The following is a 22,859-nucleotide window of genomic DNA, read 5'->3' as shown; positions in this document are numbered from 1 at the left end:
GGCCCGGCTGAGATACCGCACGCTCTGGCGACGCCATGGCCGTCCCGCAGACTGATTCCGAGAGTCGTTGTCGTCGCTCTGTCGCTCTCGCACCTTTACGGGACGCCCCATGAGTGCATGAGTGCGAGAGAGACAGAGCGACGAACACGACTCTCGGAATCAGTCCGCTGCCGGGCCCTGCCCCCTGCACCAGAAGCAGACCGGCTCCGAGTTGGTCCGATCCGTCAGCCGCCGCCATCCATAATATGCCGATATGGCGCCGCTCCGGCCGCCCCACCGATAAAACACTCCCCCCCCCCCCGTCTCTCTCTCTCTCTCCCTCTCTCTCTCTCTCCCTCTCTCTCTCTCTCTCTCCTCTCTCTCTCTCTCTCTCTCTCTCTCTCTCTCTCTCTCTCTCTCTCTCTCTCTCTCTCTCTCTCTCTCTCTCTCTCTCTTCCCTTTCGGCTGCAGGCCTGCGAGCCGGCCGGCAATTTCCACGGCGATGCGATAGAAATTGGTCAATCTGGGCGGCGCGGCGCGCGGCTGGCGCCGTGTGGGCTGGCGCCGTGAGGGCTCGCCTCGCGCAATGGGCGGCCGGCGGGCACCGGCGGGGCAGATGTTCTCCGTCGGGGTGAAATATCGTGCCGCCCGCCGGAGGGCCCGCGACGTGCCCCCGCGCGACCCGTGGGGGCGAAGGGGCGCACGCACAGACACTCTCACACAGACATACAAACTCACACACACTGAGGCAGACCCTGCCTGTGTGAGCTCGTGTGGGGCGGGGCGTTCATTCGCGTGTTGGTTTTCATTTCACCTGCACGAGAACTCTGCCCCGCGTTGCGGCCTCGGCCTCCACGGACCGAAAACCACTCCCTCCACCGTCAAACGATTTGTTTTCCATCCGCCCCAGCAGACTGATTCCGAGAGTCGTCGCTCTGTCTCTCTCGCACCTGTGCGGGACTCCCCCACGAGTGCGAGGGAGACAGAGCGGCGAAAACGGACTCTCGGAATCAGTCTGCTGTGACTCGCTTTGTTGGCAGTGTAGGGCGCGGTTTAACTTTTCATCGTGTAGGGAGGCGTGCGTTGCGCCGTGCGTCAGGTAATGCGGGATGCGGGGGGGGGGATCGATTTCAAAGGGGCAGTTCCAGCCGGCCGGCCTGTGCGGAGTACCGGACGACTGGCCGCTGTAGCACTGGTGGATCCAGTTAGGACTACTGTAGGCTCCAGTTCGCACTGTAGGCTCCAACAAGGACGCTGCAGGCTCCTGCAAAAGACTCCAGCAAGGACAGACTCCGGCAGGGACGCTGCAGGTTCCAGCAAGTACCATTCAGGCTCCAGCAAGGGCTGCAAGCTCCAGCAAGGGCTGCAGGCTCCAGCAAGGGCTGCAGGCTCCAGCAAGGGCTGCAGGCTCCAGCAAGGGCTGCAGGCTCCAGCAAGGGCTGCAGGCTCCAGCAAGGACTGCAGGCTCCAGCAAGGGCTGCAGGCTCCAGCAAGGACTGCAGGCTCCAGCAAGGGCTGCAGGCTCCAGCAAGGGCTGCAGGCTCCAGCAAGGGCTGCAGGCTCCAGCAAGGGCTGCAGGCTCCAGCAAGGACTGCAGGCTCCAGCAAGGGCTGCAGGCTCCAGCAAGGGCTGCAGGCTCCAGCAAGGGCTGCAGGCTCCAGCAAGGGCTGCAGGCTCCAGCAAGGGCTGCAGGCTCCAGCAAGGGCTGCAGGCTCCAGCAAGGACTGCAGGCTCCAGCAAGGACTGCAGGCTCCAGCAAGGACTGCAGGCTCCAGCAAGGGCTGCAGGCTCCAGCAAGGACTGCAGCCTTCAGCAAGGACTACAGACTCTAGCAGTCGACTTGCAAGTTAGGGGAGAGAGGGTTGGGATGCTGATTGGCGACGTCTGCAAATTAGCCATCGCGATGGCGCGCGCCAGTGTGGCTGCGGCTGGAGTCTGGAGGAGGTTCTGCCGGAGTGCGCCGCCCCGCTTCGCCCGTCCTCGGCCCGTCCTCTGCACACTCATTAGGTGCCGATGCCCCGGCTGGCCCTGGCGGGGCTCTGCGCTGTCCCCTCTGTCTCAACATCCCTCGCTTTGTGCGGGGCGCCGAGAGGGCTGCAGGCCGAGGGGTAGTTTGTTGTCTGTCATGAGGTGAAAAGGGAGTGGGGGGCTGAAGGGGCCTTGTCCGGCAGTCTGTGCACACGACGCCGTTGTTGGCCGCCGCGGCGCCGCGAGGGGGACTTTTGATAGCGCTTCCAGACGGGTTGGGCCGCCCCGCCCCGCCCCGCCCCGCCCGCGCTATCTCCCTGCCGGCCCGCATACTTCTCCAACCCCGCAGCCGCAAAGCGGTGTGCGGACCTGCGGCGCGGCACCGCGGCCTGACAAAGTTGTTGCCCTGCGCGGAGTGAGACGGGCGGCGGCCTCTGCCTCTGACTGACGACATGCGCGGGGCGGGGCGGAGCGGCAACTTTGCTCTCGGCCGCTTCACAGTGTGCTGGAATTGGGAAGCGGCTCTTCTAGGCGGCGAGGCGGCCGAGGCGGCGGGCCAACTTTGACGAGTGTCGCGGCGTCGAGCACTTGGCTGTGATTGCTTGCGCGGGGAAGTCCCAGAGAGCGATCATTGCTCGCCGCGCCACCGCAACGCAGCCCGCCGCCGTCATCGCCGCGAAAGCCGTCTGGACGCGTCCCCAGCCCGCCCCTCGACGGGCTGCTTTTTCGGGGGGGAATCGATACCCCCCGCGTGGTGCGTTACCCGAAATCAGTCTGGGCGGGGCGGGGCGGGGCTTACCAAGGCCGGAAGCTGATGAGACGACTCGGGTCAGAGTCCTCGCGATTGCCTTTGACGCGAACGCGGCCGTGGCGGCGCGTAGCGGACTGCTGGCTCGCTGCAACGGACGGCCTGGCGGGCTGCTGCCGCCTTTGCATTGCCAATTGTCGCGCGCGCTGTGTGTGTGTGTGTGTGTGTGAGAGAGAGAGAGAGAGAGACAGAGAGGGGGAAGAGACAGAGAGAGATGCCGTGTGTGTGAGTGTGTGTGTGTGTGAGTGAGTGTGTGTGTGTGTGTGTATAGCAATGACCCTCCGCTCCGTCCCCTATGAATGTACTCACGTGCCGGCCGCAAAGTGGTGGTGGGTCCGGCTGGCGCCGAGGCGCGCCGAGGCTGACGCTGACACTCATTCGACCCCCTTTTGTTTGTTTTGCAGGTGAGAGCCGTTGGTTGCTGCCCGGTCCGGCCCGGTCCGCGAGTGCGTGAGTCTATGTGCGCGCGTGTGTGAGTGTGTGTGCGCGTGCTTTGAATTAATGGGCGCGTTGGCCAGGTAAAGTTTATTCGCGAGCGAGCACGCAGTCGCTGGGCGTGGCGACGCCACGGCGGCGCGGTAACGCACTTTACATGGCATGATTCCGAAAGTGGACGTGGATTTCGGCCATGGAAATTGTTAATGGCGTGCCTCGTTAGGGCCTCGCGGTCCGCAGTGCTGTGCCCCACAGTGCTCCGCCGCTCCGCAGTGCGGCGCTGGGCCGCTGGGTCGGCCTGATAGGCTGCAGCCGGCGCGGCGCGCGGGCCATGGACCTCGCCATAGGCTGCAATACATCAGTGACAGTCCCCGGCCCGGCGAACAGTGGGCCAGATGACCGGTGCAGGCGGCCAAAACTCTAGACGCGTTTTGAGCTTCAGAGTCGCTAAACAGGACTCGAACCGAACGTGTGACCCCACCAGTGGACTCCTCTCCGGACGAGGAGTCCACTGGTGGGGTCACACGTTCGGTTCGAGTCCCATTTGGCGACTCTGGAGCTCAAAACGCGTCCGGCATTTCGACCGCCTCCACCGGTCGTCGGGCCCACTGTGCGGCGGCGGTCCGGCGGCGCAGGGCGTAGCACTGTGGAGGACTCTGCAGAGCACCGAGATCCTACAGAAAACTTCCGTACCGAGTAATCTACTGGTTTGTGTTACAACGAATGGGGTGGGAACGCCGAGTTCATCCCGGTGTACTTTTCACAATTCTGGCTGAACTTTTTACACACCGCGTTGTGTGAGCTTCTGTTGTACTTTAGGCAGTTTTCCTTGTAGTGTAGGCTCCGGGGGTTGATGAGAAATCGAAGTGATTATCGGAGTTTGTAACACGACGCAGGGCTCGAGGCAATCTTTGCGCGGCGCGGGCCGCCCCGCCGGCAGATGAGAGGGGGCGGGGAAATTTCAGAGTTTCTTTTTCTTCCTGTAAAAATGGCTGCTAATTAAAGTGGATTGGCGCGGCGCGCGGCGATGGGAGCTTGCCGTGGGATGGCGTGCTGGCCTGGGCGCGCGCCGCGGACGCGTCGAGGGTTGAAAGGGAGAGCGGGGCGAGCATTACGGCGAGGATTAGGCGTGACGGACTCCATGACGGCGTCCTCGGAGGGGAGGAAGTAGTGTTCGAAAATTCCCGGGAACAATCATTCAGGGGAATATTCCCGAGACTTCCCGGGAATTCCCGAGAATATTCCCACTTGGCCGGGAACATTGCTTCATATGAAACCCATCACTTTTGATAAAAGTTAAATTTTTTAATACGAAATTTTTTGATAGAAAACTAATTTTTGATTACAAAACGTTTTGTTTTGTTCCCTTCTGAAAGAAAAATGGAAATACACTCATGTGTTTCATAATTTTTACTTGATACCTTGCGTGTTCTACATTTTTCCTGCAAAAAAACCAGCTGTTTTTAGCCATTTTTTAAATTCCCGGGAATTTCCCATTTTCGGGGTTTGATTGTGCCCGGGAACGTTCCCGGGAATTCCCTAAATTCCCGGGAATATTCCTACCCTTTAGAACACTAGGAGGAAGGGGTGCCGGCCTCGGCTTGCGCGGCGGACTCCATGACGGCGTCCTCGGAGGGGAGGAAGGGGTGCCGGCCTCACCTTGCGCGGCGGACTCCATGACGGCGTCCTCGGATGGGAGGAAGGGGTGCCGGCCTCGGCTTGCGCGGCGGACTCCATGACGGCGCCCTTGGCCGGCGGCCTCCGGTATCACCAAGGCCTCCGGCGTCACCGAGGCCCCCGTCGAGGGACGAAGGCACGCAGGCGTACGCCAGGTAGCGGGGTGACTCGCTTATTCCAAGTAGCGGGGCTGGCGGCCTGCAGCCCCGAGCGTGCCTTACTCCAACCCCTAGGCATTCGCTTTGCGAACCCTTACGCGGCGCGCGGGTAGGTGTGGGCGGGGTGGGGGTGGACTGTTGCAGACAGTGCTGGCGCCTCGGCGGGGGTCTGCGGGGTGGCGGGCGGCGGGCGGCGCGGCGGCCGGGGGTGGCTGGCGGGTGGGCGTCGCGGCGCCCGGCCGCCAGTGCTGGTCGGCACGGGGCGCGCGGCGGACACGGACTTCGGGCGGCCCGCTACTCGGCCAGGGTGGTTTTCGCGGCGAGAGTGCGATCGCGTCGAGCGGCGTCCCCGGGAGGAAGAGGAGGAGGGTCTCGTTGGAGCGCAGCGCGTTGCCCGCGGGCACAGTGAGCAGAGCAGGTAGGCAGAGTTCAGGTTCGTTGTCTCGATTCGCGGACTTTGGTGTGTGCAGTGAGTCAAACGGGATGAGCTTACCGATGAGTCGCGGCCTCGAAATACTGTGAGGCGGGCCTCGGGGGACGCTGATGTTGCCCCCAGGGCCACTTCAGCCTAGACATGTGCGCCGACCGCATTTTCATCGGCGGCGGCGTTTGGCCGAAATTTAGCCGGCGGCGGCGGCGACGCCGGCGTCTGCGCCGATGTCTTGATCGGCGGCGGCGGCGGCGGCGCGGCGGCGTGGTTGACTTAAATTTGGTCTATTTCTCATTTAAAAACATGCCCATGAAAAGAAAACACAATTTGATGGACTAGTTCTTTAGGGTGGACTAGTTTCGTTACAAAGGTAAAAGTAAGCAATTTAAACACTCCAATGAGATTTGTTCTCGCGGCGGAGGACGTGCTCGTCGGGTTGCCTATCCCTGGGCGCTCGCTGCTGATGGAAATGCAAATATTTAGGGCATTTAAGGTCGCGACGCCGCCGCCGCCGCCGGTAAAATCATCGGCGGCGGCGCGGCGGCGCGCCGCAAATTTTGGTCAGCGGCGGCGGCGTGGTAAAATTTGTCGGCGGCGGCGCAGCGGCGGCGCGGCGCACATGTCTACTTCAGCCACGCACGGCGAGGTGACTCACACACGCGTCCTCGTCAGGACTTCGGGACGCGTCACCGGGAGATGCTCTTCGTCAGGGCAGTGGCTCGCTTTACTGCTCCGGACACTAAGTTGGTTAGCCCTCGTTACTCGTTGGCCCGCCCGAGCTGGCAGCCAGGCTGGCGGCCACCCTTCATCCCCCTGCTGGCTTTATTCGCCGGCCACCTTGCCAGGCGCGGCCCCCTCGGGCGGCCCTCGGGACCGAAGGACTGCAGAGTGAAATTGTAATTCCCGCTTCTCGCTCGGCGACGTCATCCCCGCCGTCCTCGCCGCCCCACTATTTGTCGACGGCGTCCTCGTTCATGGCCGCCGCGGTCGTCCCTCTCTCTCTTCTCTCTCTCTCTCTCTCTCTCTCTCTCTCTCTCTCTCTCTCTCTTTTTCTCTCTCTCTCCCTCCCTCCCTCCCCATCGAGCTCCACCGCGTCATCATGGCCCAACTTCTGGGCATGGTTTGTCTTTACGATGATAGCGTCTCTTCATTTTCGCATGCGAGCGACTGTCTTTCTCTCTCGCACCCCTACGGAAAGACCTATAAAGACTGGAGTCCGCTGCGCGACGCGTCTCACTTAGTTTCTTCTGAACCCTTTTCCCTTTCGCTCGTTCCTCCCTCTTTCTCCCTCTCTCTCTCTCTCTCTCTCTCTCTCTCTCTCTCTCTCTCTCTCTCTCTCTCTCTCTTCTCTCTCTCTCTTCTTCTCCGCAGTGCGTCGCACCGCGTCCTTTCTCCAGCGCCACACTCCAGGTTGACCAGGCCCTTCAGGTGTGACGGCTGTTTGTCGGGTGGTATAAACCCGGTAAGGGCCACATCAAGGATCGTAAAGTGTCCCCCTTCCCCCTGGGTTCCCCTGGGACTGATAAGCCCTCTGTGTGCGTGTGTGTGTGTGTGTGTGTGTGTGTGTGTGTGTGTGTGTGTGTGTAAGGGTGTGCGCGCGTGCGACCCCTCCAGCCATCAGATATTGATTTGATATGGGGGCTCTGACGGTCCGAGCTTGTCGCCTTCACAGTCCTGGCAGCGCCGTTGCCGCCGCACCGAGTTCCAAAGGGGGGCCTAAAATGGCTCAAAGGGGGTCCAAAGAGGGCTCAAAAAGGGTCCAAAAGGGTCCAAATGGGGCTCGGAGCGGAGCAGAGGGGGTCGCAGTCCGCAGCATCCCTCCAGGTCGCGCGGCTCGGGGGCCTCCGAGCGAACACAGCGCGCGCAGGGTCGTTGGCCCCAACTTTTGATCCCCGCTGCCGGCCTGCCCCGCGAAGGCGCGTGGGTCGGCGCCACGCCACGCCACGCCCCGCCACGCCACGCCGTGGCCGCGCAGCCCGTCAAAAGCAGCTAATCACATCTCGGTTGGGCGAGTCTCTGTGTGCCGGGGAAGGCGCGGCTGGCTGGCTGCTTGGCTGGCTGGCTGCCTGCTTGGCTGGCTGGCTGGCCTTATTAGAGTCATTACTGGAGTCGAGTCGGGGGGTTGCGCGCGGGGTAGCGGCGGGGTGACTGGCAGATTTGTGGGGTGGTCTGGCGAGCCCGATAGTGTGACTGACTCCGTATCTTGATGCGTGATGCGTGACCCGGGACGTCGTGCCCGGCCTGTGCGTGGCGTGGCGTGGCGGAGCGTAGCGTGGCGTGGATGGCCCACTGGCCCGATGATGCCATGATGCGCCGCACGCCGCGCGAGGGAGGGGAGGGGGTGGAATGTAGGCCGAGGCCCGCCGAGGCCGTTGACGCGATGCCCGGGAGTGTCTCACTGTTTCGGCGGCCCTCCATCGCACTGTTAAAATCGTTGTGGAAAAGCCCGGAGATCTTTGGAAAAGTGTGGGAAATTTGCATCACATGTGCGGGTAACTCGTACACTCGACGGACAACAAATAGTCAAACCGGAGGGCCGACACTTTTGAAGATCAGGCAGGTTTCTCCCCTCCCCAACAAGTTATCTGGAAAATACCAGGATTTTCTTTTACAGTGTGTAAACGCGCTCCCGGACCGGGCCATGCCGTGCCGTTTCGCTTGGCCGGGGATATTTCTCATCAAAGCTGTGATTGGGGAGCAACAAAGGCGTTTCATTCGGCCGCGATGACGTCCAAACGGGGCGGGGCGCGGCGGGGCGGGGTGGGGTGGGGCCGGGCGGGGCGGGGCGGGGCGGGGCGGGGCGCCCGTGTCCCGCCAGATGAATTAAAAAGTTATCTTGAAAGTGACTCTGAATGACGCCTTTGTCGGCCGGCATGCCTTTGCATTGCTTCTGCTTCGCGTTGCTCCTCTATCGCAAGCGCACGGAAAAAAACCGTTGGTCGTCACGATCGGATTTACCCAGTTGTCGTTACAGTGGTTGTAAGCATCGAGCGGCTTGATTCAGGCAACCAACTAGCGTATCTATCCTCTTACAAGTCACTTGGTCGGCCCGAGCCGATCGTCACAACCGACCGCTCTGCTCAAGGAAGTTCGGTTCTGAGAGTCGAGGTTTCACGGGCCTGCCGCTTGGTGACGGCGTGTCCGTTCGCATATTAGTATTTCCGATTTATGTTACTCAAGTAAATAATTTTCGCAAATAATGCTGTCTGTTGCCTTGGTAAATATCTTCTCTAGCTGTCAGCTAAAAGTTCTGAACAAAATATGACACTGAGGTCGAGAAGAACGAATTTTCGTGTTGCCTCTCGCTGGCGTCTACGTTCGCCCATTAGGTTAGGTGCAGGCATGGTCCCCGTCTCGGCAGATCTCGCTCCTACGTCAGATATAGAGACGCAGCTTCTGCATCGGGGAGAGTGGCGCGGCTTCGTGGCTTCATCGCCACCCAAATTTTTACATAAAATCCCACTGAAGGTGCAAGAAGCGCTACCAATACGAGGACCACAAAGCTACAAGTTCTAACCAATCCTGCTGAGCGCAGCGTCAGGGTAAAAATTCCCCCAAAACGAGATTCGTTGACTTAAGTGTCAAATGAGTTGGTCCTCTCGACCAACTTTCTGGTCGTCTCGAAGCGTTCCAAAATTATATCTATCCCTGCAACTGATGGACGACGGTTCTAGGATGCCCTATTCTTGGTTGTCACAATCAACACAGTCGTTCTGATGGCCAGCTTGCCTCAGCTCGGCGACATGGTTCTCACAATCAGAAATCCGGTAGTCCCACCAGCTAAGCTATCGAAGAAGATGGTCGTGGCGATCGACTTTCGGTCGCCACGACCACGGAGTTTTTTCCGTGCGGGCCGTGGCCGTGGGGGTGGATGAGCACGGCGCAGGCGGAGGCCCGTCGCGGCGCACTCTGTCCGAGTGATATGCTCGGCAGTCACACTGTATGCCTCTTCGCTCCGTCTCTCTCGCACCCCTACGTGCCCCAACGGGACGCACAGTGGGCCAGAAGACCGGTGGAGCCGGCCAAAACTCTAGACGCGTTTTGAGCTCCAGAGTCGCTAAGCAGGCCTCGAACCGATCGTGTGACCCCACCAATGGACTCCTCGTTCGGAGAGCAATCCATTGGTGGGGTCACATGTTCGGTTCGAGGCCTGCTTAGCGACTCTGGAGCTCAAAACGCGTCTAGAGTTTTGGCCGCCTCCATCAGTCCTCTGGCCCACTGTGGGACGCCCCATGAGTGCGAGAGAGACGGATGAGCTGGTCCATGGACCAGGCCCGGAAGTAGTATGGAGCCATAGGCGCCAGCCCCGCCGCGCGCACGTGCACCCCGACATGGACCAACTCGGCCAGGGAGTTGGCAGCGTAAACAACTCCGAGTTCGGAAACGGTGGCTCGTTTCCAGAGTGACTGTCTCTCTATCTCTTTCTGTCTCTCTATCTCTCCTCTCTGTCTTGCTCGCTCGCCAGACCGCCGCGCCTCCTCGTCTTGCCTGCAGCCTGCTGCGCCTTTCCTCCCGCCCCTTTTTGCCAGGCAAACTTTTTCCAACGATTTGGCGTAAGTCTAAAAGCGAGGCGCACCAAATATATATATTTGTGCGAGTGTGTGGGTGCCCCCTCTGGCTCCCCCCACCCCTTATTCTCCAGCAGCCGACTCCGGCCGACTATTGGAAGAAAAATGCTGGGGGTGCGCGCCTCTCGCGCTCACACACACACACACACACACACACACACACACACACACACACACACACACACACACAGCAAGTCGTGCATTCCAGGCGGCCTTGGCGGCGTGATGGTCTCCACACCAGTGGCGCGGCGGTTAAAAGGGGGTCGTCCTTGATCCCCGGTTGCGCATTTTGCACGGGGTGCGCAAGCCATGGCACGAGAAGGCGACGTGAAGGCCCTGATCCCCCCTCCGCCACTGCCTTCTTCGCCGTGTCGCGTGTAAAACGTCTTACTTAGCGGAAGGGTGTGTAACAGGAGACAGGGTGCCCTGTGCGCTTGTGTGTGTGGGTGTGTGTGTGCGTGTGTGTGTGTTTGTGCGTGTGTTTGTGTGTGAGGAGATTTCGCATCGGCCTGCCCTAGGGCGCTAGCCTGTTTACTGTATCAACGCCGCGACGCGACGGCGCGGGGTGTGGGGGTTGGGGGTGGGGGTGGGGGTCGCCGACGATCGGGGAAAGGGGCGGCGGAGTACATCTTGCGAGCGACGTTTACTACGGCGAAACGGGGCGGCCGTGCTGGCAGGTTTCTTACTCGACTGATAAGCACACGCAGGCACACACGCGCATTTACACACACACACACACACCACACACACACACACACACCGCCGAACGTCTTTGTTTGCGGTCTCTGTCGTAGGCCTCCCTTCCGCTCCCCCACCCCCTCCCCCCCGTTCGGCCGACGGCTGCGGCGACAGGCCATGTATATATCCTTTCCAGTCGGATGGAAATTTAGCGCAATCTTGCAGTCCTTTTTCGTGTCGCGCGCAAAAATCGAAGAGCGCCACCGGCTGCCGCCGCCTCGGCGCGTCGCCGCCGCGCTCTCTGCGTGTTCTCTTCTTTTTCGTGCCCCTCTCTGCCCCCGCGCTTTGGCGCGCTGCGCTTCGGAGTGCGATTCCGACCTCTCGCTGTCTCTGTCGCACTCATGCGGTACGTCTCCGCAGCGGTGCGAGTGCGAGAGAGACAGTCGGCTGGAATTCTCCAGGCGGCCCCCATCCATCAGGGTGATACTGTGTCGAATGCAATTGATGAACGACCCTCGGCGCCGCGCCGCGCCAACCCTTTGCCTGGAATGGCTGCGCGCCGCGCTGCGCAACGGCAGATAAGACGCACCGTGATGGACGCCGTCTGGCCGAACTCTTTCGTCCGCAGCGGGCGGACAGACGGACAGACAGACAGACAGACAGACAGACAGACAGACAGACAGACAGACAGACACACAGACACACAGACACGCGGTGGGAATTAATTGCGTCGGCGCAGCCCTGGGTTTGCTTTTGGCGGAAGGGGTTGGCAGCAGACTGATTCCGAGAGTCGTCCTCGTCGCTCTGTCTCTCTCACACTCATGAGGCGTCCCGTGTAGGTGCGAGAGAGACAGAGCGACAAAGGCGACTCTCGGAATCAGTGTGCGGCCGCCGCAGCGACGGAGCGAAAACACGCCGCCGGGCGGCCGGGCGGCGCGCTGCTGCAGGGAGCCCCCGGCAGGTAGGCGACCGGCCGGCAGGCGTGTGGAGCACGCGGCCCGGCATGCCGGGGGCTCGCCGCCCGCCGCTGCGAGGAGCGCTGCGCTCCGCCGCGGACCGATTCCGAGAGTCGTCCTCGTCGCTCTGTCTCTCTCGCCGCCACACGGGACGCCCCATGAGTGCGAGAGAGACAGAGCGACGGGGAGGACTCTCGGAATCAGTCTGCGGCTCCGCTGCTCACGTCCAGCAGACGAGCCGAGCCGGCGGAGCGCTCTGCCCCGAGGCGTTCCCTGCTCCGCCGCTCTGCGGCGTTCTGCGGCGTTCTGCGGGGACGCGAACCAACTTCCCCGCACGCCAGATAACGCCAAGACGAACAAGGCCGAGAAGAAACTGGAGAGGAATCTGCGCTGCGCACCGCGCCGAGGACCGCGTCAGGCCCAGCGAGAAAGTTGCGAGTTGGACGCGGCGCGCACCGCTCGCTGAGTGAGTGAAGTGCCCCTCGCCGTCTGCGGCGGAAATAAAAGACCCGATCGCCGCCCTTTTATTTTGCCTCCAGACTCTTTCGACCGCAGATCGGGGATCGGGGATGGTCGGCTCATCAAGGCAGGGGGCGCCGCCGGGGTGAGGGGCGCCGTGTTCGCAGTGCGATTTGTGTGCTCTGGCTGGGCCAAGGAAGAAGACCCTGCCGCGCGAAGGTCGCTGCGGCAATTCTCCCGCCAGTGACTGGTCTGGAGAACTAGAGCGGATCCAGTAGGTGGAAAAGGGAGGGGCGGAGCAAAAGGACAGGGGTCGAACCCTAGATAGCCAACCGAAAGGTTGCAAAGAAGCAACACTTTGCCCCTGAAAGTTGGCGAAAAGTGCTACTCCCCCCTCCCCCTCCCGCCTCCCCCTCGGATTGGCTCTGGATCCGCCACTGTTGGATAGTCTGGATGACGGCAGTGTACGGTCGGGGTCACGACCTTTCGCTGGAGCCTCCAGCCGACTCATTCCGCAAGTTCGTTACCTCGTCGCTCTGTCTCTCTCGCACCCCTACGGCGCGCCCCGCGAGTGCGACAGAGACGCAGCGACGAAAGGACCCTCATCCGCGGAGTCGGGCGGCAGGGCAGGTCCTCCACTCCAGGTGCGACGAGCAACAGGACACCTTGCCGGGGCACGGCGTGGCTTTCCAGTGCTCTTAGTGTCTGTCTCTTCGGACAGTGCCCTCGCCTTGCCGAAAGTTTTCGCCCGTCTGCTGAAGTGTCTAGTAGTGCAGGGGAAGGGCGAGGGGGTCCTCGCCCCGCGTTCGTATCAGATGATGCCCTTCTGCCGAGCCGCTGCGGTTTTCGCTCGGGGTCTGGCAGCCTCTCTCTCGGCGTCTGTGACGGCAAGGCTACGCGACTCCGGCGATAAAACTTGCGCCCCGCGACGCGACGTGGCGGCCGAGGCGAGGCGAGGTTGAAGCGGGGCGCCGAGTTCAGCGCCGGTGTGTGTGGCTGCGCCGGGGCTGTGCGCTGCGCCGCTGGGTTGGCGCGAGATTTATTCTAATTGCTCTCCGGGCCTCACCGCGTGGCGGGGCGGGGCGGGGCGGGGCCTAGTGTAGCGTAGCGCGATGCCGGCGTCGTCTGCCTACACCTTCATTAGCTGCTCTAATGCCGGGATAATTTGTATCGCGCCGCTCCAGCGCCGCTCCAGCGCCGTTCCAGGCGGAGGCTGGCGCGAGCTGGCGGGGCAAGGCTGGCTGGGTGGCCCCAAGTTTTTGTCGCGCCCGCCCGCACTGCGATGAGGAAGGGCCTGGCGGGGTGGGGTTAGGCGGGGCGGGGGGGGGCGGGGTGGGGCGCGGCGAGGCGATTAGAATCTCTTGACGCGAACGTCCCCCGGCTTGGTTCATTGTTCGCGCTCCCTCTCCCGACGTCGCCAAGCTGCTGATACCCGTGTATCGCACTAATCGCAATAGCGTAATGAGCTGCCGACCCGCCCCACCCCGCCCCCCCACCCCACCCCACCCACCCCACCCTCCCCACCCCACCCCACCCCGCTTCGCCACGCCAAGGGATGGGCAGGGCGAATCACTTTGCTGGCGGCACCGCGTCACTGGGCTGCCTTTCGCTCGGCAAGGCGATGCAAGTCACCCTCCATCACCTCCACCCCGGCTTGGCTTGGCTTGGCCCGAGGCGAGGCGCGGGGCTCGCGGCTCGGAAACCGAAAGTTCTGGAATGGCTTCGGCGCGGCGGCCGTCGAGTCAGTCGCGGAGCTGCAGACTGATGCCGAAAGTCGTTTTCGTCGCTCTGTCTCTCTCGCTCTCATGGGGCGTTACCTGTGGGTGCGAGAGTGACTGGGCGACGGAAACGACTCTCGGAATCAGTCTGCAGCTCTATGGGCTGATGCCCGATGAACGGCCAGGAATAACCCTCACCCCTTTGGTTGGCCCGTAGGGGCGGCGATCAAGTAAATTGGACAGACAGACAGACAGACAGACAGACAGACAGACAGACAGACGGGCGGGCGGGCCGCCAGCCAGTATGCAAAGTGTAGCCACCCCGCGCCGCCACGTGATCCCCTCCCCGATGGCGAGCCGCGCGGTCTGCTACTCGGCTTGTGCGTTGGATGAGGTTGTAGGGTTCTTGACGGCGAGCGGGAGCGCGGGGTGCGGGGGCGGGGTGCGCGGAGTTGGGGGTTGGGGCGGGGGTGGCGCCGCCCCGCGGGGGTTGCTGAAGTGGGCATTGTCTCCGCTTTGGACAAAACCGCGACTTTTTCCTCCCCCTCGCCTCTTTGGGTTTCTTCGCCGCGCGTGCTGAGTGTGCTGTGTGCCGAGCTGTCACGCGCAGCCCCTCGCCGGGCCGCCTCCTCGTCTTGGGCGTGCTGGAGGAGGCAGTGTCCCTTGCCCTTGTCCCACGAGTGCAGGTCAAACAGAACAAGGCGTGCTCGGCGCGGCGCGTGCTCGCGGCGCTGTCTTTGGCGTTCGTAAATACCCCGCGTCGAGGGCACTCTTGGGCTCGGACCACGCTATCTGCCCGCACGCCAGCTGCGGCAGCGCAGCCGGGCTGATTCCGAACAGTGACTTCGTCTCCTTGTCTCACTCGCCCTCACTTTCGGAATCAGCCCTCCGAGCGGTTTGTCGCTCTGTCTCTCTCGAACCCTTGTGGAGAGCGCCATCAGTGCGACAGAGACAGAGCGACAAATTAGCTCTCCTGATTCGCTTGGCTGCTGCGCTCCGGACCACGAGTCAACAGGCACCTGCCGCTGGCTGGCCACTCCCCGGCGCCACCACCCGGCGCGCACCTGTCCCCCGGCGATACCCCGCGCGCCGCGGCGGGGCAGGTGAGGGCCGTGGAGTCTCTCGGACGCGGAGTAGCGGCGCTGCAGTGCGGCCCGACGACGCCGGCACAGGGGCGTATGTCGGAGGCGCCGGGCGACTTGTTGCAACTGTTGGGGCAGGACGGGGCAGTGCACTGTGCTGTGCTTCACGGCGTCCGAGGCACGCTCTGTGACTGTGCGACCTCGGAGGCCTCGGCAAGGCAAAGCAGTGCCGGCTGTGCAACCCGCAAAGTAAAACAACGATCCGCTCCCGCAAACGCAAACGCAGCCTTCAGGCCGATGCCCAGCACTGCTTTCGTCTCTGTCTCTGTCTCTCTCTGTCTCTCTCTCTCTCTCTCTCTCTCTCTCCACCTCTCGCTTCAACACAGGACGCCCCGTTAGTGCGAGAGAGGCAGAGCGACGTTGCTCGGAGTTGGCGTGCTGACTCCGAGTTTGGCGTTGGGGTTGGCGTTGGGGTTGGCGTTGGGGATGGCGTTGGAGTTGGCGTTGGGGTTGGCGTTGGGGTTGGCGTTGGGTTGGGGTTGGCGGCCCTGGGGGGAGGAGGGGGAGGCGGGCGGCATTCCGGTTGTGATTTTTATATTCCGCCCTAATCCGCGGCCCGCGTCTGCGTGTCTGCGCCACTGGTGATGCCTTGCCCGGCCTTGCCTGCCAAATGGGGTGGAGCGACTTTGTCCACCCCCTCTCGGCCTCCGGGCCTCGCATAGAGGGAGGGTCGCGTACGTCCACTCCCGCGTGCGCGAGAGTCGTTTCGTCGCCGTCTCCGTCGCGCTCACGGGGTTCCCCGGAAGGGTGCGAGAGAGACAGAGCGACGAGCCGCTCTTCGCGGAGTGCGAGAGCGGCGAGAGCCACCCCAACGATCTGGTAATGAGAATCGGGTCGATATTCGCGCTGTTGTTATGCGAGGCATCGTCTCTCTCTCTCTCTCTCTCTCTCTCTCTCTCTCTCTCTCTCTCTCTCTCTCTCTCTCTCTCTCTCTCTCTCTCTCTCTCTCTCTCTCTCTCTCTCTCGCACTCGTAGGTGAGGGCGCGTAGGGGTGCGAGAGAGAAAGAGCGACGGAGTACCGCTCGGAATCCGGCTCTACTGTACTGAATGTATGGACTGCGTTGACGCGGCGTCGAGCGTGGCGCGAATGAATGTGTCGGTTCGGTCGGCTTTCTCTCTCTCTTTCTCTCTTTCTCTCCTTGGGCCTTTCGGAACGGAGAATATGAAAGGCCGTTGCTGCTGAATGGTGGACGCGCCGATTGACGGGGAATGACTGGAGGCCTTCCAGTCCGTCCACGTGGTGTGGCGTACGGCGCTTCGTCGCTCTGTCTCTCTCGCACTCATGGGGCGCTCCGTGTAGGTGCGAGAGAGACAGAGCGACCGAGGACTGTGGAGTCAGTGTGCTGCGGGCTGCGCGGTGCGGGCCTCGTGCGTCTCGGGGAGGAAGGAGTTCGTAAACAAGGAGGAAGCAGGTGGCGCTTCCCAGCCTTCCCTGGCCCCAAGTCACGCACGCACACACACACACACATCTCTCTCTCTCTCTACACACACACACACACACACACACACGCACGCACGCACGTGCGCACAGGCACATCTTTTTGTTGCGCCTCGCGGGCAGGCCAGAAAATACGTGGAAGTGTGGAAGCGTATGGGTCACTCTTCACGAGTGCAGGTCGTAAATATCCCTCCCCGTCTAACGCGCTTGTTTTTTTTTTTGCTCTTTGCAGTTCGCGGCGTGGGTGGACGCCGTCATCTTCGTCTTCAGCCTCGAGAACGAGGCCTCCTTCAACGCCATCTACAGCTACTACACCAAGATGGCGCACTTTCGGAACTCGGCCGAAATCCCGCTGATTCTCGTCGGAACGCAAGGTGAGTTGGAGTCGGGGTGAGTGCGGGGTTGCGTGCCGCGGGTGAATGGAATGGCGGGCCGCCAGCCGGCGGGCTCTCTCTGTCTCCCTCGCACCTGCGGCGCCCCGTTGGGGTGTGAGAGAGACGGGCGCTGTTCGGAGAGGGCTAGGCGGAAGGGCGGCGAACGGGACTCGCGGGGCGCGGCCGCGGCGCGCGGGGTCGCACAGTGGGCCAGAAGGCCGGTGGAGGCGGACAAAAGTCAAGACGCGTTTTGAGCTCCAGCGTCGCTAAATGGGACTCGAACCGAACGTGTGACCCCACCAATGGATTGCTCTCCGAACGAGGAGTCCATTGGTGGGGTCACACGATCGGTTCGAGTCCCATTTAGCGACTCTGGAGCTCAAAACGCGTCTTCGTTTTGTCCGCCTCGACCGGTCTTCTGGCCCACTGTGGGGGTCGCCGAGCAACGCGCACTCGCAGACTGCTACCGGGATTCCTTTTCGCCGCTGTCTCTCTCGCACTCACAGGCGTCCCCTGCAGGTGCGAGAGAGACAGCGACGAAAACGACTCTCGGAATCAGTCCGTCGATCGCCGCGGCGGCGTGTCATCGTCTTCGTCACCGTCGTCGGGCGTGACGGGCGTGACGCGCGGGTCGCGGCGTGGCGCGAAACGGCCGGGCACTGCCGCGTTGCCGTGGGGATTTAGCGAGAGCGTGCGTTAGCGTACTCGCCGGCCGCCCCGCCACGGAGGGCCACGCCACGGACCGCCTCGCCGACCAGCTGCCCGTCTGGCAAAACCGGGTCCGGGGCCTCTGGCTCCGTCCGTCCGTCTGTCCGTCTGTTTGGGGCTTTGTAGGTGAACGCGCACCGGCTGGCTCCGGCCCAACTCGGGTTCAACTTCAACAACCTGCAGGTTGCTTCCGAGCACCGCTGTGTCGTCGCTCTGTCTCTCTCGCACCCTGACGGGACGCTCCATGAGTGCGAGAGAGACAGAGCGACGAGAGCAGCGCTTCCGGAGCGTCCGCCCGGCCGGAGATACTGGAGCAGGGGCCTGAGGGTCGTGGGGGCTTCGGGCCTTCGGCATGGGGCTGCGGGACCGGCCCCGTGCCCTCCGCCACCGTGGCCGGGTGTGTGGTGTGCACGCCGCAACACCTGCTTCCCCTTCCCCCTCCCCTCCACGCGGCACGCACGCGACGCACACACGGCGCGAGGTGCACGAGCCACAGGGGCAGATGGCGCAGCCACGTGCGCAGCGCGCAGCCGGGCCGGAGTTGCGTCTCGTCTGCGGACTGACTCCGAGAGTCGTTTTCGTCGCTCCGTCTCTCTCGCACCCGTACGGGACGCCCCATGAGTGCGAGAGAGACAGAGCGATGAAAACGACTCTTGGAATCAGTCCGCTGCTGGAGCAGCGGCGCAGGCGCAGACTTCGACGGGCGTCAGGGACTTCCCTTGTGGGGATCCAGGAGTTTTCTCTGGAGGGGTGAAATGCAGCGCTTTCTGCCTATCCAGGGCCAAAGCCGGCCAAAGCGGCGCTGGTTGCCCACCTTACAGGCGCCCAAGGGCACACTGTAAAAAATTTTGACACGAAATTTCGTGTTGTGGCTAGTGAAACGCCCCTTCTTAGTTATACTTCTAATGAATTTCGTGTGCCAGTGGCAATGAAATCTCGTTCGCCATGGCACACGAAATTTTGTTGGCCACTGGCGATCAGAAGGCTTCTTCCTACGCCAAATGGCAATTTTTGAGTCGTGGCGCTGGCAAGGATACTCGGAAAACCCAAAATTGTGAAATTTCTAGTTGTGGCGAGGAGAATTTGTCTCGGGCCGATGAAAAAAGCGGCACGAGCGGTCGGCATAGAACCCGAAACTTTAACTTGGATGTCTTGTGCCCTGACCCCCGGCCACCGCACCGCTGCTTGGCAGAGCGCTCGACGGAGCTTCATCATGGACTCGCGAGGACTAGTCTGGCCCCCACCAGGTGCGGCGAAGCAAAGATCCCTTCCCTTTGCCACGACTTGAAATTTCATAAATGTCGTCAGGGTAGGATGCCTTTTCAGTGCCACACCTATGATTTTTCTTCGCCAAGGGGCTGTTTAAAATTTTAAAATCGTGGCTGAGGGAAGCATCGTTTTGTTAGCCAAGCGGTAAATTTTACGTTTTGAAATTGGGAATTTTATAAGCCACTGGCACTATAAATTTACTGTCGCGGTTTGGAAAGTGCCTTTCCATAGCCAGTGGCGCTTTAAACACACTTTCGTGTCTGGCTAAGAAAATTCAAGAAGCCATTGGCTACATAATTTTAAAGGTATTTTTTACAGTGCAGGGAGTTACCCCCATAGCACTCCTCTGGATCCGCCCCTGCTCCGAAGAGCACTCTCGCCATGATCCTCTGGCTGCCAAAAAAGCGATAATTGAGTCAGTTTTAGCGCCCTCCCTTTCCCATTGCCACGCCCATGCCGGGCGTTGCAGTGGCGTTTGCTGGTGTGGCGGCTCATCCGGCAGGCAGACTGATTCCGAGAGTCGTTTTCGTCGCTCTGTCTCTCTCGCACTCATGGGGCGTACCGCATTGGTGCGAGAGAGACAGGGCGACGAAAACGACTCTCGGAATCAGTCTGCACTGGGAGTGTCTCGTCACGCTTCGCGCGTCGCCCGGCTTACCGGCCAGCCTTGGAGGCCTTGGCACTCATTGGCGTTTCGGTTTATGGCCCAGATAGGGCGGCCCATGGCACGGCACGGGGCCCCGCCCGGACCGGCGAGGCGCCGAGCGTCGCGGCCGCACCACGCCGACGACGACGGGACGCCGACGCCGCCCTCCGCACGCGCGCCGCCACGGCCAGCAACTCGGTTACGAGCAGTGCACTCGTGTCGCTCCGTCTCTCTCGCACCGCTAGGCGACGCCCCGCGAGTGCGAGAGAGACGGAGCGGCGTTCGTAATCAGCTCGCGGGCGTGTGGGCCTGTGGGCGTGCGGCCGCGTGGGTGCGCGCGGCGTGTGGGCGTGAGGGCGGATGCTGCATCCTTCCTGCAGTGCCCTACAGTGCCGCGGCGTCGCGTCGCTTTCCGTCCGACACCGGAGGAGCTCGAAATTTTACGGCTGTAATGGGTATCCTGCACGTCCTGGGGCCTGCGGTGCGGCGGTGCCTTGCTGCTGGACAGGCTCCAGCGCTCCTCCAACGCCAGGCTGATTCCGAACGGGAGGGCTCTGTCTCTCTCGCACCCCCATGGGACGCCCCATGAGTCGAGAGAGAGAGAGAGAGAGAGAGAGAGAGAGAGGAGGGGGAGGAGGAGGGTGAGAGAGGGGAAGAGAGAGAGAGAGAGAGAGAGAGAGAGAGAGAGAGAGAGAGAGAGAGAGAGAGAGAGAGAGAGAGAGAGAGAGAGAGATGCCTCCCGCTCGGAAACAGCCTCCAGCTCCAGCCGGCCCTTCGGCCCTTACTCCTTTCACGCCGAGTGACTCAGAGCGCGCTGCAAGCGCTGGCCCTTCGCCCTTCGATGGCGTGGCGCAGCGCGGCGTGGCGTCTCGGATTTTTATTCCATTTTTAGTGGGGGAGGGGAGGGGGCAGGCGGTGAAGGCCGTGGGTCTTCTTCGTCTCCTCCTGGCTGGAGCTCGGGGAGGAGGAGGGGGAGGGGGCAAGGGTGCCGGCGGGGTGGCGTGGGCGGGGCGGAGGGGTTGGGGCCCGTCGCGAAGCGGCCAGTGACGTGTGCCCTGTCGCCCTGCCGATCTCTCGATGACGTCAGCAACGTCGTCAACGCGACGCGCGGTGTCTAGGTCAACCTGCAAGGCCAGATCGTTGAGCCTCTCTCTCAGCGCCCCTCGCCCTCCTTGGCGGTCCGCGGGTCCGCGGCGGCAGACTGCTTTCAAACGTCGCTCTCGCCGCTGTCTCTTTCTCGCACCAGCACAGCCGTCTGATTCCGAGCGCTGCTTTCGTCGCTCTGTCTCTCTCGCACTCATGGGGCGGTCCGTAGGGGTGCGAGAGAGACAGAGCGACGAAGCAGTGTTCGGAATCAGACGGCAGGTGCGGAAGACACAGAGCGACGAAAACGACTCTCGGAATCTGCCTGCAGTCCGTTCCGAGTTTCCAAATTGCGGCTACTGTACCTGCGCGGCCTGACAGCTTGACCTGGCCACTGATCGCGTCTTGCCCGAAGGGACTGCTCCACTGCACCCTTTGCTCCCGGCCAGCCGCGGCCAGACGAGCGACTCCGGAGATTCGTTTCGCCACCCCGTCTCTCTCGCACTCCTGCGCGACGCGCCACGAGTGCGAGAGAGACAGAGCGACGAAATGCGCGCCGCGTTCCGTCATTCCATTCATTGCCCGGGCCGGGCCGGCGCGTTTACCAGCCGCCACTTTTTTACGCGCGGTCCCCCTCGCGTTGCGCTTGCTGGAGGGAGGGGGCCGGCGGGGCCGGCGGGCGGGCGGGCCGGGGAGGGGGCAGGAAGGGTGCGGGGCGAGGCGCGGGGCGGAGCGGGGTTGCTGGAGTAGTAGTGCATCATTGTGTTGGTGCGCTGGTGCCGCGCCGCCGCCGCCGCAGTTTGTGTGTGTGTGCCGCGCTGCTCCGCAGCCCGTTCCGTGCCCTCCTCTCCTCCGAGTCCAGCATCACCTTTGTTGATCCTGTGATCCTGAGCGTGGACTTGCACTGCCGGGCGTCGCGACGCCTGCACCTGGGCCGGCTTCGGCTTATTCTCCTAAGTCGTTCGAGTGGCGTCCACCGGCGTCGCCGTTCGCTATCAGTGTTGATGTACCTCAACAAGCGTGCGCTGTGTTAGTATTTGTGATGTGCGCACCTTTCGGGCCTTTCGGGCATTGCGGCTTGTGTGGCTAAGGCGGCGTCACCGCCCCTCTTCCCCTGCCCTCCCCCTGCCCTCCCCCACCTAGCGTCGCGACACTGCTAGTATCAATGAGGGCTTAGCTCTGTATGCGTTTGAGCTGTTGATTTGGCCTGAGCCTCAGCCCAAATTAACATGCATATTATACTGAATTTCTTCTTTGTTAGTGCCCTTGTTCTCCATTAGTGCTTGTCTTTGTGAGATCCAATTGCCGCATTTTAATTGCATTTTTAATTTGTGTGTTTTTAGATGCCATCAGCGAAAACAACCCACGAGTAATTGACGACTCCAGAGCACGCAAGCTGGCTACTGATCTGAAACGCTGTTCCTACTACGAGACCTGTGCTACGTATGGCCTGAATGTGGAGCGGGTCTTTCAAGATGGTAAGTGAATTTGGTTTAATTTTGGATCATTTTAGTAATGTCACTGAGTATGCTGTAACTAAAAAAAATTCTTTCCACTCCAACAGCTTGCCAGAAAATTGTGCATCAGCGTTTGTCAGCATCATCATCCTGTCTGACCCCAAGCAACTCACGGCCATCTACACCGCTGGGCAACTTTTCATCTCCTCAATCTGGATCACAGGCCCAACCCATCAATGCACGAATCATTCATCAAAACATGCCAGTCACACCTACAATAACCAACCCGGGAGCTTCATCAAATGGTCTGAATACGAGCAGTTCATCGGGTGGATCTCCAGCTACGCACAGCCACCACACTCTTTCCCACAAGGTATGGGGAATTTCTTTTTAAAATAGAATTAATTTAGTTTCCTTCCAAGGAGTTCAATAATAACCCGTCTTGTTTTGTTTTCAAAGGAGGTGATGAACATGTCGCAGTCCATTCCATCAAGTCGCCAGGTGCACACTCTTTCATCAGGCATGAGGCATCATGACTCAAACAAACTAGATTCCATGCGCCCAGCTGAAGCTGAAAAGGCTGTAGGCTCAGCTGCACCACCAATGGGTGCCGCTGCTGTTGAAAACAACAATATGCTGATGGTGAAGTGCCTGGCTGCCCCTCCTCCAAGCACAGGTCACTCTGGTACAGGTTTTGACCCCTCTGTCAAAATTGCTCCACCCCAAGGGTTTGAGAATATTGGTTCTCGATTTGCACCTCCTCAAGGCTTTGACTCCCTCGGCATGCCCTCCCAAGGCAAGGATGGCAAAGACTTGCCCACTCCCAGTTCAACACCCACCACATCAAGGTTCGTATTTTGTTGCCCTCATCTTTCATTTTTAACATATTTTGTTTTTGTGAGGGGGAA

General features: G+C 61.5%; 1 protein-coding gene across 3 annotated transcripts in view; it reads left to right on the top strand.

Annotated features, from left to right (window-relative positions):
* LOC117650100 (centaurin-gamma-1A-like) overlaps positions 1 to 22,859 on the top strand; it is a 96,182-nt gene that overhangs the window by 70,506 nt on the left and 2,817 nt on the right. Inside the window, exons 1-5 of one of the 3 annotated variants that reach the window (XM_034393405.1) lie at positions 5,301 to 5,443; positions 16,647 to 16,788; positions 21,838 to 21,972; positions 22,059 to 22,324; positions 22,411 to 22,799. In XM_034393405.1, coding sequence (XP_034249296.1) covers positions 16,734 to 16,788; positions 21,838 to 21,972; positions 22,059 to 22,324; positions 22,411 to 22,799 — 845 coding nt within the window. In that variant the 5' untranslated portion in view covers positions 5,301 to 5,443; positions 16,647 to 16,733. Of the gene's footprint in view, positions 1 to 5,300; positions 5,444 to 16,646; positions 16,789 to 21,261; positions 21,524 to 21,837; positions 21,973 to 22,058; positions 22,325 to 22,410; positions 22,800 to 22,859 lie in introns of those variants that run through there. The other 2 variants (XM_034393404.1, XM_034393406.1) reach the window with 2 other exon arrangements.

This window comes from Thrips palmi, unplaced genomic scaffold (genome assembly GCF_012932325.1).
Source record: "Thrips palmi isolate BJ-2018 unplaced genomic scaffold, TpBJ-2018v1 HiC_scaffold_4, whole genome shotgun sequence".
Lineage (NCBI taxonomy): Eukaryota > Metazoa > Arthropoda > Insecta > Thysanoptera > Thripidae > Thrips > Thrips palmi.
This window is presented reverse-complemented; position numbering and strand designations above follow the sequence as displayed.